This window comes from Opisthocomus hoazin, chromosome 14 (genome assembly GCF_030867145.1).
Source record: "Opisthocomus hoazin isolate bOpiHoa1 chromosome 14, bOpiHoa1.hap1, whole genome shotgun sequence".
NCBI classification, from domain to species: Eukaryota; Metazoa; Chordata; class Aves; order Opisthocomiformes; family Opisthocomidae; genus Opisthocomus; species Opisthocomus hoazin.
In genome coordinates, this window is record NC_134427.1 from 2796252 (window position 1) to 2810580 (window position 14329).

Below are 14329 nucleotides of genomic sequence, written 5' to 3' on the forward strand. Positions count from 1 at the left end.
CATCCGCTCCAGCTCCCGACACTCCCGACGCACACCCTCGGCTGCGACCAGGTGTGCAGGTCTCATGCGCAAGGCAAGCGCCTGTATTTTCAAAGCACCAGATCTCTGCAGGGAAATTATTTTGTCTTTATACATAAAAAAAGCTGACTAGTTACCTGAGAAACAGCCAGCAGGTAGCTCATCCCACCCTGAAGCAATACATCAATCCTATCGGTGAATGTATTTTATTGAAAGTGTGGCATGAAACACTTGACTGCGAGTATAAATTTATAAACAGATCTTCATGTATGCGAGAAGTTTTTGGCAAGGTTTACCAAATAATGCAGGTGACCATACATTCAATTTAGGAATGTTTGCTCGCTGGTTTTTATATCAATGTTTAAAAAGGAGTTGATGAACTTCCAAATCATAAATGATGGATTTTTGTCAATTATAAAATATTATGAATTTGCAACCTTTTTATTCTAGTACCCAAGGAACTGCCAGCTATTTAAAACTGTACCTTTATCATTATTCACAGAGTTTAACAAAAATAAATACAATTTTGAGGTTGTCTTTGGCATGTCGCAATTCAAGGCAATAGTATCTTTCAGCAGCACAGTGCAAAGAAAAACAAGTTACCATACAATGCACTACTAGATTCAGCCTTACAAGGAGAAGAGAACGTAGTACAATGCAAACTTTAATGTCAATATATACAGAGCTTTAAAGAAAACATTTGTTTTTAAAATTAAATGAAATAAATACAATATGATACAAAATCCACAATATGCTTAGAGAAAGAAATGACAGTTACAATATCTGATAACGGGGACCTTTTGTATAGTTTCACCTTTGAAGTACCTCAGAGAGCACGTAATTCATTGCACACCATTTTCCATTAATGCCCTTTCGGATATTGAGATTTATCGCCAGTCACGTGCCAGCAGAGTTTCAGCTCTAACCAGAGTCTCAGTGCAAGATGCCAAAGTGCTCGGGGTATCGCGACAAAGCCACCACTCGGCAAGCGCCGCTCAGAAGCCTCACGCTAAGCAGGAACGTTCTGTCCCGCAGAGGAGATCCACCTCGAGCATCTTCCCAGTTCTCACATTAAAAAAACAACCCTCAAAACAGGATTCAATGTTATTCAAACTTGCTACTGGTAATTAGCTATTGCCCAAATCTTAATTCTTAAGAGACATAACCAATTAAATATCTTTTAAAGCTTTCAAGAAAGTTTGCTTTCATTACACAGGAAAAGTCCGAAGAAAACCAGTCACTGATTATTTGGGGGGGACTTCTAATTACTTAAGTTATTATAATACTCAAGTCAGCTTTAGCTCTACACTAAGGGTGTGGGGTTTTTTTTAAAGTTTGTATTGATTCTTCTATTCCCGAAGGAAAATGTAGGCTTATCAGCAACATCATTTGGGGGAGTACAAGTTTAAAAAATACACTGAAGTCGGGACAAACAGCGTTCAGAACGTCTTCGGGAGCGTCAACGCAGAAGGATGGCACGGTATGAATGAGCGCGCAGGAGTGGTACCAACAGGTATGAGTGCATTCCCAAAAAAGCTTTTGAATAAAATTTCAAGGAGAAATCTTATTTTTTTATCTCATATAGAGCTCCCATAGGATTACACAAGGGCTTTACCACCACACCTTCAGAAGCCTTCTGAAAACTTTGAGAAAGAAAAACCTGCTCCTCGCTTTCCTCCCACAAGTATTTGCAAACTTCTAACTCTGGAAAGGACTGAAAAACTTAAGTGCTACAGAAGTACATAAACCCCCATGTCTGCATTGATGTTTCAGCCTAAGTTCATTGATACAAAAGAGGATAATTACCATAGTATTGCGTAATTCATCTAACTCCATTCTTACAAGCTATCTGACCTTTCTAATCGTAACATCTGAGGGCAGGGAGCCGAGTGCTGGACACAGCAATCTGTCGCTGCAGATGACCCATTTATAAGTATACTGCAAGTAACTTCCAACTACTGAAGTTTGCCAGAGGCAATTTTAACTATTGGACATACAAAGAGCAGCTTTGGAAAATGAATTAACACACAGAAGACAGAATTCAAGCTCATTATGACCAACTGAGGTTTTGGATGCCTTCTCTGAACGCAGGGAGATTTAAACCCTACTACAAGAGAGGCCTCAGCCGGACAGTACGCTTAGACCACCTCCACCTTAGGCTCTTCACATGGTCAAAGAGAATTTACTAGTTTTAAGCATAGTGGGAAAACACACACAAGGTGCTAGCAACGGCATTGAGACGACAGCAGCCACAAAGCAGTGGCTTAATGAACCCACCCACGGCAACGCTCTCAGGGACGGGCACTCTTCGTTATGCGCCACCGGCTGATATTGATGCCACTGCATCGTTTGTGGATACGTAACAGGAATACAACAGAGTTCCTCGCTTTTTGTCAAAAGGAAGATAGAAATCGCGATATCCAAGGGGTGAAAGAACGGTAAAACATGTCATGAGCCCGCTCCAGCCGCGCTCTGCGGGAATCTACTCTCTCTAGTGAGGACGTAGCAGGCTCTGCGTGCGCCTCAGAACTAGCACTTACCTGTAACTGCCACTACCAAACAGCAGAGTGGAAGCTATTGTCCCGGCAGTAACAGAAGCTATATTCAAAATATTGTATCATTTAGCATATTAATTAGTTCTCTGGAAATTCCTCTACATACGTAGCATGTATGCCTAGTTCTTTGTAATTATGAGCCTTCATAAAAATTTCACTTTTATGGAAAAAAAAGTAAATCAGCTAGAAAGATCGTAACTAGTTTGTAATCTTGAACTGTGCAGAGACGATATGAAAGTGAAACAATTTACATTAACCTTTCACTCCAGCCAAGAGCTCGCTCAAATTAAGTGTTCTTCCACTGCAAACACTGAACTGATCACTCATCAGCAGATCACGCTACTTCTATGTAACTGCTTAGCTGAAAAAAACTTAAGTTTGAAAAAAAGGATGAGAAGTATGCAAGAAATTCTAAAAGTATCACAAAGATGACAACCATTAGACACTACCTAGTAAGAGTAAACTGCAAGTGAAGTCTTTTGTATCCCCACGTATCCAACGTGTTTCAAAGACTGATATGCTGAAATATTCACAGCAAGTGAACTTCCCCCCCCCAGATTAAGGATTAAAATGGCACACCAGGGTACACTGGCCTGTCAGATGTAACAAAGGTGTTTGTCCATATTTTTTGCTTGTGATAAGACAACTTTCTAATGTTGCAGTCACTGAAACCTAGCTTTCAGCCCAGGAGTATTACTTGCACTAAGGGCTGGTACTGATATAAAAACAGCACGGGTAACTTTCTAGAAGATGTTTTAAATCCTTTGCTAAGATTCAGAATATCCGTCTTGTTTGTGTCCTTTTCCTCTTACCACCTTTGTGTTGCACACCAAGAAGAACTGAAGTACCTTCAGCTGCTTACAACTGCTTTTGTGCAAAATGCTTTTAAGGTGCTCATAATGTGGTGCTTCTAAGCAAGCTAAAAGAAAATACCAATATAAACACTGCTAAATGATTCATGAATAAAGCCATTAAAGACCAGCTGCTACCTTACGGGAAAGCTGAAGACAATTTAAGTTTGTCATTTTAGTTGCGTTCCATGCCTTGCATTACCCTCTATTCCCAGCACAGTTTTTACTACTATGTTTCAACTCACATTATGCCTCGACCTTGGCTAACAGGGCTTTATATCCACCACTTTCATTTTTTTTTTTCTTAGAGGAAATTCAAATTCTTCCGGCAGTCATTTGTAAATTTACAAAAAAAAAAAAATTATACCAATAGACTGTAGACAAGAGGTTTACAGGCATTCTCGCTGGCAAAGATCTTCGGTAACGAGAAGAAGGATGAATCAGCTGCACCAGGGGCAGATTTCGTAGCACACAATAAGCTTTCCAGGAAGCAGTTGTGTTCTTCGATAAGCTTTCAAGCATTTCAAACAGGCACCTCAAAACTAGGCACAAACGGCCCCTAAAGCTTCCAACACCTATCAAACACTCAAGAAATTTAGTATGGGGTATGTTCTGCATGATACAAATAGCACGCCTATGTTTGCTATCTTCATTAAGTCTCAACTCTACATATGTTCATACCTAACTATTTGGCCCGATAATCTCCATCTTCCCCCACTGTAATAGAAGAAAGCAGCTTCTCTAACAGTACTTCCAACGCCACCAAGTACTTCACAATATCAGCAAAAGCCAGCCAGCACCCTCTGCCTTTGAAGATCTGAGTTACCACCACCGGTCCGGGTAGCCGGGCCAGAATTCTCCCGAAAGCTTTTCTTCCCGTCTCAAAACTCCAAGTTCTGCCATCACAGGGGCCTCGTAACTACCAAAGCTATGCGATCCAGGAAACGCAGCCATGGCAAATCAGTCAAACACATTGATTTTTGGTCTTTTGGATTCTCTAACTGTTCACAGTCAAACTGTTGGTCACTAACATACTTAATATTGAAAATGCGTATCATCCTAGTGCGACAGTACAATCGCACAGTAGTGTCTGCAACTCAGGAAAATACTTGTAAGCTCATCACCGCTGCATGCACTAGTTCCCAGTCTAGCAGCAGTCAGCACTGGTTTTGAGACAGAAACCCCCAAGATAATTCTGGCCCCCTGCATCACAGCCTTTAGAAACAGCCAAAGTCCTAACACCGAGGCAGAGAGGGCAAGTGAGCACTGGCGACGGGATATTGTCAATAACTTGTCCATAACTCTGAAATTCCTTGGTCAGAATTCCCTTATCTGGGCACACTGCAAGGCTGATTCGTTTTCCCAAGCTACCCCTACAGTTAGGCAAATAGAATTTTGCATTTATGTTCTGTAATATTTGTACATGCGGCGAGAGACTCAGATAGAAGCAACGTTCTATAAAAATCAAATAAATAAAAAATTCAATCCACGTGCCAAGTTTGTCATAATAAAGTGTCAGTTTGTCTTGTATGTCAAACAAACTTAATATTGGGTATATTCAGTGGAAAAGTCTGCTGAGGAAACAGCAACATAGTCATTGTACAAATGTATAGACAATAAAAATAACAAAAATTATTGGATTGCATGATGTCTTAAAGTGGTACCAGTGTTATTCAGATCCTTAATTCTGATCGTTTATACATACTTCCTTCACTTTGCTCAGTGCAGGACACACCACCATTTGTGGTAACAACTGGAAACGTTCATTTTTCTGTAAGAGGCTATTTGTTAACCAGCATTTCTTTTGGGTCACAACTGATCAAATTAAATTTATGGGTAAAGTGCAGAATCTTACACATCCCTTTTGCCTGCATTTTCACATAAACTTACCAGCTACTGGCACCACGCAAACACAGACTTTCCAAATTAACACAAAAGCACCTAACACCGGTACATTAGTCAGCTTTTCATAGGAGTCATGAACAAGTTAAGCAAATTAAGCTGAATGAATTCAGTGCCCAATTACAGAATTAAGAACTTGTCCTTCACCACAGAGTCTACAGGTGTGAAGAAAAGAAAACTTACACTGACACTTTATGGACAACTTGGTCACTGGCAACGGTCCCCTAAACCATTTTTTAAATGAACCCAGCAAAACTATACAGAATGTGAAATAATATTTGCAACAGATTTCGTAAAGGACAGTGTAGAGAAATTCATTGTGGTGTACCTGATGTTTAAATTAATTTAACAGATACGGCCTGTAAAACAACACAGTATGAACCTGTGGATTTTTTTTTTTTCTTTTTAAAAAAAGGACTTTTACAGAATTCAAGTAGTGTAGCAGGAAACCATAGATGCCTTTTGATCACAGGTCAGGCAAAATAGAGCCACTTCTTGGATTTTCCCCTTGCTTCTGTTTGCTAAGGTGTCCCAGTGGATCTACAAGTCTGTTGATGTTAGCTTTTTCATGCTCCGTCGCTGAGCTAAACTCGAGGCTGCAACAGGCTCTAACACTGGCTGAAATGTCTTGTGATTCAGTGCAGAATACGTAGCAGCCATGGCTCCCTAGAGAACAATGACACGTAGGAAAGGCTGTAAAGGTCATTTTTATCAGAAAATAAAACAATTGACTATTAAATTCTTAATTAACTCTACGGAAGAAAAACAGGACTTATGGCAGGTCATGCACATTCTATAAAGTTTGTTGTGAAAAAAAAAAAAAATACTTGTTGCTGAATCCTTCAGTTTTCTAAGCATGACTATCCAACATTTTCTCTCCCATGTATATGTTTACATACCTTAGATGCAAGAGTAACCTTTTAATGTAGGTCAGAATTAGCATCTTCCAAGCAACGTTAGCATCAATCTATCAAACACAGCCACTTCAGTGGCTACCCAGGACCTGACTTCTAAAGACAACACAATTAAGACCAGCTATCGCAGGTCCTTGCTTCGGAATCCAAATACTGAAGTCAACTTCAAAGCTGCCTGCATACAGTAGAATGATTTTGTGTCACACGTCGCAGACACAGATACAGAACTAACAGATAAAATACTGGTGGAAAAACTGTAGCGTGGTTTTTTAATTTATGTTAGGAAAGCATAACATGAGCCAGTCGCAGGAACAAATCCCAAAAGATTTCTTGAATAAGAATGCCAGCAGGCCTGTGGAAGTCTTGGCCTCAGATAACTGTCTTGTCAGGTATTTTGTATGGCCAAAGCTACCTTAATCTTTAATAACAAAACACCCAGAAAAAAATCTCTCCATTTACAGACAGCTTAAAAAAATTAGTTTGCCAGTAAGTTGTCTGCTTATGTAACTTAAATATTTATGTTCTAGGGCAAACAACAGAATGCTGATTTCTTTTATAAAGAAAAAAAAAAAAAAAAGAGTTCTGCCTGTAGCTCTAAAAGTGATCCAACGCATCACGCACCCACCAGCTCAAGCAACACTCGGTCTCCAGGTGGTTTTACCTTTACTAGATGTGGTGCATCTTGCCTGTTCAGTTGATAATGCGGCAGCTGGTCCCTACAGGCTATCCACGAATGTTTTAATACTTGCTCTGCTGTATACCGCTGATGGGGATCTACATGAAGCATATGTGATAACAAGTCCTAGGTAAAAATGAAAAAAAAAAAAAAAATCCCACCTATTCAGTTAAAATAATCTCATACAGACTTTAAAGCATTAATTACAGCAGCAATGAAAAAAGTTCCCTATGCAGCAGGGGTTAACACAATGCAAACACACACACACACACAAATCAGCAGATAAACTGGATCATTCTGTGCCTTGACACAGCAGAAGTCAGAAAACAATGTGTTGTACTATTTAATCCGTTTAACAGAGCAAGCCTTTATTGTAAAGAAACTTAGCGTTGTTTGTGTGTGTCATATTTCAGTTTATTGTTAATATAATCTCTAAAAGACTAGAAATACCATTAGAATTTAGCAGACTGATTTTTGTGGAAGAAAGCTATTATTTGCAAACATCTCATTTCTGCTACACTTTTGGGGGCTGCTGACCACACATTACGATTGAATTAATATATAGTGATACTCTATCAAAGGATTTTTCCTTCAAGGAGCTATACAAACAGCAAAGCCAGCAGAAATGGACACTTCTTTTTGCCTGTTAGCATTAGCAAAAAACTACTAATTATGATGTTGGTCAAAAGAAGAGATGGGTGGGAAGGGCAGAGAACACAGACAGGAATAGCTTGAAAGAAAACAAAATATGAACAAGCTGACAAAATGTTCCCTTTGTTTTAGGTACAAAATGTTAAGCATTCTTAAATATAGAGAAGTGAATTACTCGTGCGAAGACAGCATCAGCCAACAAATATTCTGAATCACTCCTACTGAAATGAACAAACAGTGCAGTTCCAAAGGATCAGAAAAAGGCTTAATATTAACGCCCAGCTTTATAAAAGGTAACAGTGGTGACTAAGATACCTACAGAGCAGGCCACCACCAAACCCAGAGAACACATACAGCAACTGACGCGAGACGCGGTCTTGAACTGAAAAGGACAACTGCGTAATCAAGATAACCAAGATTTTCAGCAAGGTATCCTGATATATTTGGTTACTAAAAAGTACTAGTTTAACTGCTGAAAGTACTAACAAAGACAAAAGACCCCATGACTTCAGTGCTGAACAACATTTAAGAAAAATCACACTACAAAAAATTTAATCTATTAATACCAGAACTAACAGGTAATTGTAAAAAAACATCCTTCTATTTAAGGAATCCCAGAAACAGATTTGGGTCCAATAAAAACTAGGAATAAAAAAATACTGATGATCAGAAAGGCCTGTACTGGGACCTATCTTATTTTAAATCTTTATCAGTGAGCCGGGGGAAGGCAGAGAGTGCCCTCTTGCCAAGTTTGCAGTGGGGCACCAAACTGGAGGTGTGGGAAAAGAGCTAACAAGTTGAAGGGCAGCCACCCACTGGGACCTAGGCAGGATGGAGTAATGGGCTGACCAGAGCCACACAAAATTCAGCAAGGACAAATGTAAAGTCCTGTGCTTGGAGAGGAAGACATTGTCGCCAAGGCACAGGGTGGGGACTGACTGACTGGCTGGGGACCAGCTTTGCTGAGAAGGCCCAGGAGGTTTTGGTAGACAGCAAACTGAACCTGATCGACCGGTGCAACCCGGCATCCGAGAAGGCCGACATTCTTTCAGTGAGCACAGCCAGACTGAGGACAAAGTAAAACAAGAGAAGTTCTGGCTTGAAACTAGGAGAAGCTTTTTCCTCGTTACAGCAGCCAAGCGTTGGAAAAGGCTGCTCAGGCAGGCTGTTCAGTCTCCACGCTTGGAGGTTTCGAAAGCCAGACTGAATACAGTCCTGGGCTATCTGGTCAGATCTCACAGCTGTCCTGCTAGTCCAACCTCCTGCTCAGAGATGACCTTCATTGCAATGAAGTCTGCAGGTAGCAATAGCGAACTACGGGGTTAGACTAGTCTATTTTATAAAGTTCAGTTGATGTTCACTTGAATTCAACAAAAATATAAGAACAAAACACATTGACACCTTTGCTGCATCTGAAACAGTGTCCCAGTTGCCTCCACTTAAAGAGAATTTTCCGCTGCCTATCCGTACGAGGATCTCCTCTGGAGTATCATTAGGACCATTGGCAAATGGAGTATAGCTGTTGAAAGAAAAGAAAAACACCAAACCACCTCATTATATGTGAGAAGCTGCAAGAAAATGGTACAATCTTGTGAATCATTCTGAGTAGATATCTCACTGCTGACAGGAACACACTATATACTATAAAATACTTCTTATATTAGCATTTCATCTTTGAAATGGTATTATTTTCTTTTCCCCATAATTGCGGTTAATAATCAAGTAGAATAAATGGGAAATGCAAACTAAAAAGATGTCTCGAGTTAATACTTTAATAACACATTCTAATCTGCGCAGACTGAAGTTAAATAGAAGTGATTCATAGACACAAATTATGCCAGATTACCAGAGCACGTAAAGTAATTCAAACCTGGAACAGCACCCTAGCAGAACGGCCCAATAGAGCTGGACCAACACCGTGTTTAGGGTATGTGCATTTAATTAGACAGAGACTGAGCACAGTGTACACACATTGATCATTTGGGGAAAAGCTACAAGAAGAATTTCATGGCTTTTTTTTTTTTTTTCCTAAGTGAGTTTGAGAGGCTTAAACCATAAGATCATTGGTTTTGGAGGCTTATAACAGTTTATAGGTATTCCTGTAAGTTCGGCTTACAAATCCTACTGCAACGAACTCGAAAGAACTAAACAGGCAAATCTGAAAACCAATCTGAATCACTTCAATACATCTGTCAACAATATCAAGAGTATTACGATGTGCTGGCACGTCCTATGATCACAGGCTAGTACCGAGTTAGTTTTAACTATAAAACCTGAATTTTACTGTGGTTAGGTAGTTACATCATAATACCCCTTAGATTTCCAATTAGCTTGCAAACAATAATAATTAAGCTGAATGCATTCTTATAATTTCAAAAACTCTGCATAGAAGAAAGATCAGCCAGCATCATCAACAGAGGTTTAGGAACTACCCCAGCCAGTTAGTTCTAGTATTTCAGTTTGTGGGCTTAAGAGGAACAAGCTGGAAAGACAGGCACTCATGCTGGACCATTCCTCCCTCACACTCTGGACCTGCCATACCTTTTGCTCAGTCAATGTTTCTCTAGTGTGCAGGCAGTGTACTGCCCAATATCTGCATACTTGCACTTAAATCCTACAGCAATCTGAGTTTTGATGACAGAACTGTGGCGATAGTGGTGATTTTACATGGAGAAGTACAAATTTATCAAGTGGAAGCTTCCAATAGATAGTATTTATCTTTAAAACAAACAAAAAAAATCTGCTATTTTTCTGCTGGAGCAAAATTCAGAAAACCTTTTATCACTTGGCCACTAAGCGCTTCACAGTGCTTAACATAAATTTAGAGGTTTAGAAAACTTTAGAGGTTACAAGCCAGTGAGTTCTACACAAGGGCCAGGAGTCAAGCCTGCGGCAGGAGGTACCAGAAGGTGGACTACAAAGGTACTTGGGTGGGGAGGACAAGGGGAGAAGGAGAAAAGAAAACACCATACACTTTCACAGACTAAATTCTCTCATGGAAACCGGGGAAAATCTTTGGCATCCCTCAGTCAAGCACTACAGAAGAGAGAAGCCTTGAACCAATCTGTAAGATAAGCATAGTTTATGTCCGCATTTACTTACAGCTTCCTGTTCCACTTTAGCGTCTCTGTCATTTTGCACTCAAATCAATGAGGTAATATCTTACAGTTCTAATGAAAGCACAGATTCATGCAGCACGCTGAAATTTTAAGTAAACAAAAAAAGCTGAGAAGTATTTCTCACCCTGCCAACATTGTGTATAGAAGAACACCCAAGCTCCATATGTCACAAGCAGCATCATATCCCTGTCTCATGAGAACCTATAAAACAAAGAGTGTTAAAAACTTTTCATATATCAAAAAAACCCCCAAACCAATACCACTGCAGAGCCTAAGGAAGGATAAGTCAGTCCCAGGATAATGTCAGAATTTTGATTATTCATTTTTCAATATACGGGTTACAGTAACTATTAACAATATTTCTGGTTCCCAGAACACCATCTCTTAAGATTCTCAACAGGCTTACATCTTTTTGAGAGTGCATTAAGCTATTTTTAAAGCAGGTTTATTATAAACATATGCACAAGTGTTTATAAAGTATGTGTAATTATATTCAAGGAAAATGAGCAGAATTGTTGTTGTGTTTTTTTTTTTTTAAAGCACTGCTAAAAAGTTTCAGTGCTTGGTGCATCAAAACCAGCATACAGAAAACACACGGCAGCTCAAGGTACCTCTGGTGCCACGAAGTTTGCAGTGTAGCACGGAGTTAGAAGTAGTCCATTTTCTCCTCGAAGTTGTTTTGCAAATCCAAAGTCACAAATCCTGATAGAATCAGCGTTATTTGAATCATCCGTATATAAAATATTACTAGGTTTAAGGTCTCGATGCACTACCTTTAAACAAAGAAATTTAAAACTCTATCATTTAGATGTCTATTTGTTAGTCCATAACTCACAATTTATAAAAACTGTTCTCTAAATTAATGTACTTATTAACAATTCTACGCGATTATATAACAAAAAAATGTAACAAAAAATTCTAGTTCAAGTAATGTCATAAAAAGCCTACTGGCTCATAATGCAACTGGAACTAACATAACCATTTGCCAACAAGCACAAGAGAACAAATATCTGCTGTTTCATAAACTGTAAAAGTAGAGTCGGAAGGGCTTGCCAGAATAACAGGATGAGTTGTTTGTATTATTCAGCTTTGTCATAAAATACTCAGAAATCTTCTTCCCTTCTGCCACAAAAACAAGCCAGCCAAAGCACCTAACAGAAGGCATTTGTTAATTTGGAGAAAAGCGAAAGAAGCTATGTCGCAGAAGAAATCACTCACCCCCTGGCAGTGCAGGTAGTCCACAGTCTTGGTTATGGTGTACAGCACAGCGCTAGCCTCTCGCTCCGAGAAGAACTTCTGTCTGAGGATTCGATCCAGCAGCTCTCCTCCTTTCATCAGCTCAGTGACAAGGTATATGAATCTACCATCATCATACACCTGACGAGAAGTTTAACAAATGCATACGTATATAAATATACACATATCTATCAAAAGAGATCATCTATAATTATACATCCTGATAAATGAAAATTACAGATGAGATTGTTCACCTGTTCGTTGATGAACATAAAGCACAAACAGCAGGGGCTGTCAAATTTAATTCTGCAATTCAGGAGCCTTAAAGCATGAAGGCCAAGACAGCTTATGTGTCATTCTGTGAGACGCTGAGGTAATTGAAATTAAATTTCAATTAAATTTATTTAATTAATTGGAATTAAATTTTTCAGTCTAGAAACTTCTGTTGTAAGAGGAGAGTAGCCCTACCACTCCCTACTGCTCTTCGCCTCCACGGATAATTTTTAGCTGCTGGCACTTTGCATATACAAGCCAACATGCAACTGCTTTTTCAGATTCAGATTACCAACATTAGCTACTCGTTTGAAATAAGAAACACGGCATTTCTAACCTTTACATTATTTCTCACTTCAGGTTCATTAAACAGACTTTAGAAAAAATTAATATCAGGACAATGTCATATTTAGAGATACCAAACACTTTACGATATGTACTGCTCTCAAAAAGGATTTTACTATGTAAGAGAAATTTAATTAACCCCAAACTCCCTACATCTATATTTATTTATTGACTGCTGTGTAGTAAGAGATAGCAGAGAAAAAGAGGTACATACATCCTTCAAAGTAATAATATTTGGATGTTGTCCATAACGCATGAGAATCTCAATTTCTTCTGAGGGATCCCTCTTACTTTTATCAATTATCTGCAAAATATAGCAACAGGAAAAACAACTCGGCTAAACAAAGTCTATTTAATAAACAAGGTTGTTTTGTCTTCATATTCTCACTTAATCAACAGAACACAAAAATTTCTAGAGTTCATTACTTTTTACTAATCGCAACTAATTCACCTTCCAGCTTCACATCCTTCTGTTTATTCATTTTTTTGCTCTGCCCTTGCAGCCAATTCAAATCCTGTCATTCATGCAGTCTGTTCTGCTGCAATGGACAAGGAAACGCAACGGGCTGGCTGTAGCCCAGTTCCACCCTTCTGGATGTCATCTCATTCCAGGTGCTCTCATCATTGCCTGGTATCTGTAGGCTTCAAGACTGTAACTGCAAAGCCAGTTCTTTAAGGCCGTAACTTCACCCACAAAAAAGAAGAGCTACAGAAGCTAATACACAACTTCAGCAAAGGAAGAAAACACTGATTTTCACTTCTCACAGCTTATGAACAGCTACAGTAACTGGAAAACTCATGCGTTTAAATTTACAAATCTACTACACAATGATTTCAGAACTGTCACGGTGAACTTTCTCCACAGTACCTTTACAGCAAACTCCATATTTGTAGCTATGTGTATACATCGCTTGCAAACGGAGTAGGAACCAACACCAATATCTTCCTTCAGCTCATATACATCAGTAAACTGCGCGCTGCTTCCATGCAGTTGCTTGAAAAAACAAACAGATACAAGCTGTCACCTAAAGCAGCAAGATGCTCTTTGCCATAATACTGTTTCCAACAGCAAATGTCCCTTCTGCTTGCCCATGCTTTCTCTTTTGAATCCTGCCTCCAGAAAAACAGCAACTTGCTTTTTGAAATTTAAAAATATCCCATGGAAGCATTTTAGTAATGCACATTTTATAATCGTCTCCCCAGCCAAACAGGAACAGACTGTCAACACTAAATACTGTCAGTCTTTGGCGTGTCAAAGAAGTTTCCCAAAAACCAAAGTGTTACCTGTACTATCGGCAATATATTGGTGAGCGGGGATATTTTATGATCTTCTGCAGTAGTAGTTGCAACAAAACTGAATCCTTTGAAGAGCTGATGGGCGTTCGCACTAGGTGGGACTCCTGGAGAATCTAGTGGCACACACATTTGATGAGCAAGGGTATTTTTTCACAACTCAGGAAAGATACGATGGAAGAAACATTTTGAGTGAAGGGAAGCAAACAAGGGCAATGCTAGATGGTCAATAAGACTTCCAGTCAGTTATCTGTCTGCTTATTTCAAACAGACACAAAGCACGTGCTCCTGGGTTTTACCTAACACTGTGAAACACCGCAGGAACTAACATACGAATACCCGTTTTTAGAAAGAACTTTATTGGAGCACAACACTCCTTTTGAGAAAGAAATGAGTCTGATGTTCAAGGACTGTCTCACAAAGAAGAGCGCCCACAGAATTTGCTGCTTCAGTGGTGTACGTGCTGCCGGCAAGGCAGAAGTGAGGCAATACAAGA

At 39.3% G+C, this 14329-nt stretch overlaps 1 protein-coding gene across 1 annotated transcript in view; it reads right to left on the reverse strand.

Moving 5' to 3' along the window:
- Positions 1-218: 218 nt before the first annotated feature.
- Positions 219-14329, reverse strand: part of RPS6KA6 (ribosomal protein S6 kinase A6) — a 43999-nt gene continuing 29888 nt past the window's right edge. The window contains exons 14-22 of the mRNA XM_075435133.1: positions 13825-13949; positions 13409-13534; positions 12755-12844; positions 11905-12063; positions 11298-11459; positions 10811-10887; positions 8969-9086; positions 6902-7042; positions 219-5992 (exon numbers count right to left, since the gene is read on the reverse strand). Of these exons, the coding sequence (XP_075291248.1) occupies positions 5867-5992; positions 6902-7042; positions 8969-9086; positions 10811-10887; positions 11298-11459; positions 11905-12063; positions 12755-12844; positions 13409-13534; positions 13825-13949 (1124 nt within the window). The 3' untranslated portion in view covers positions 219-5866. The remainder of the gene's footprint in view (positions 5993-6901; positions 7043-8968; positions 9087-10810; positions 10888-11297; positions 11460-11904; positions 12064-12754; positions 12845-13408; positions 13535-13824; positions 13950-14329) is intronic.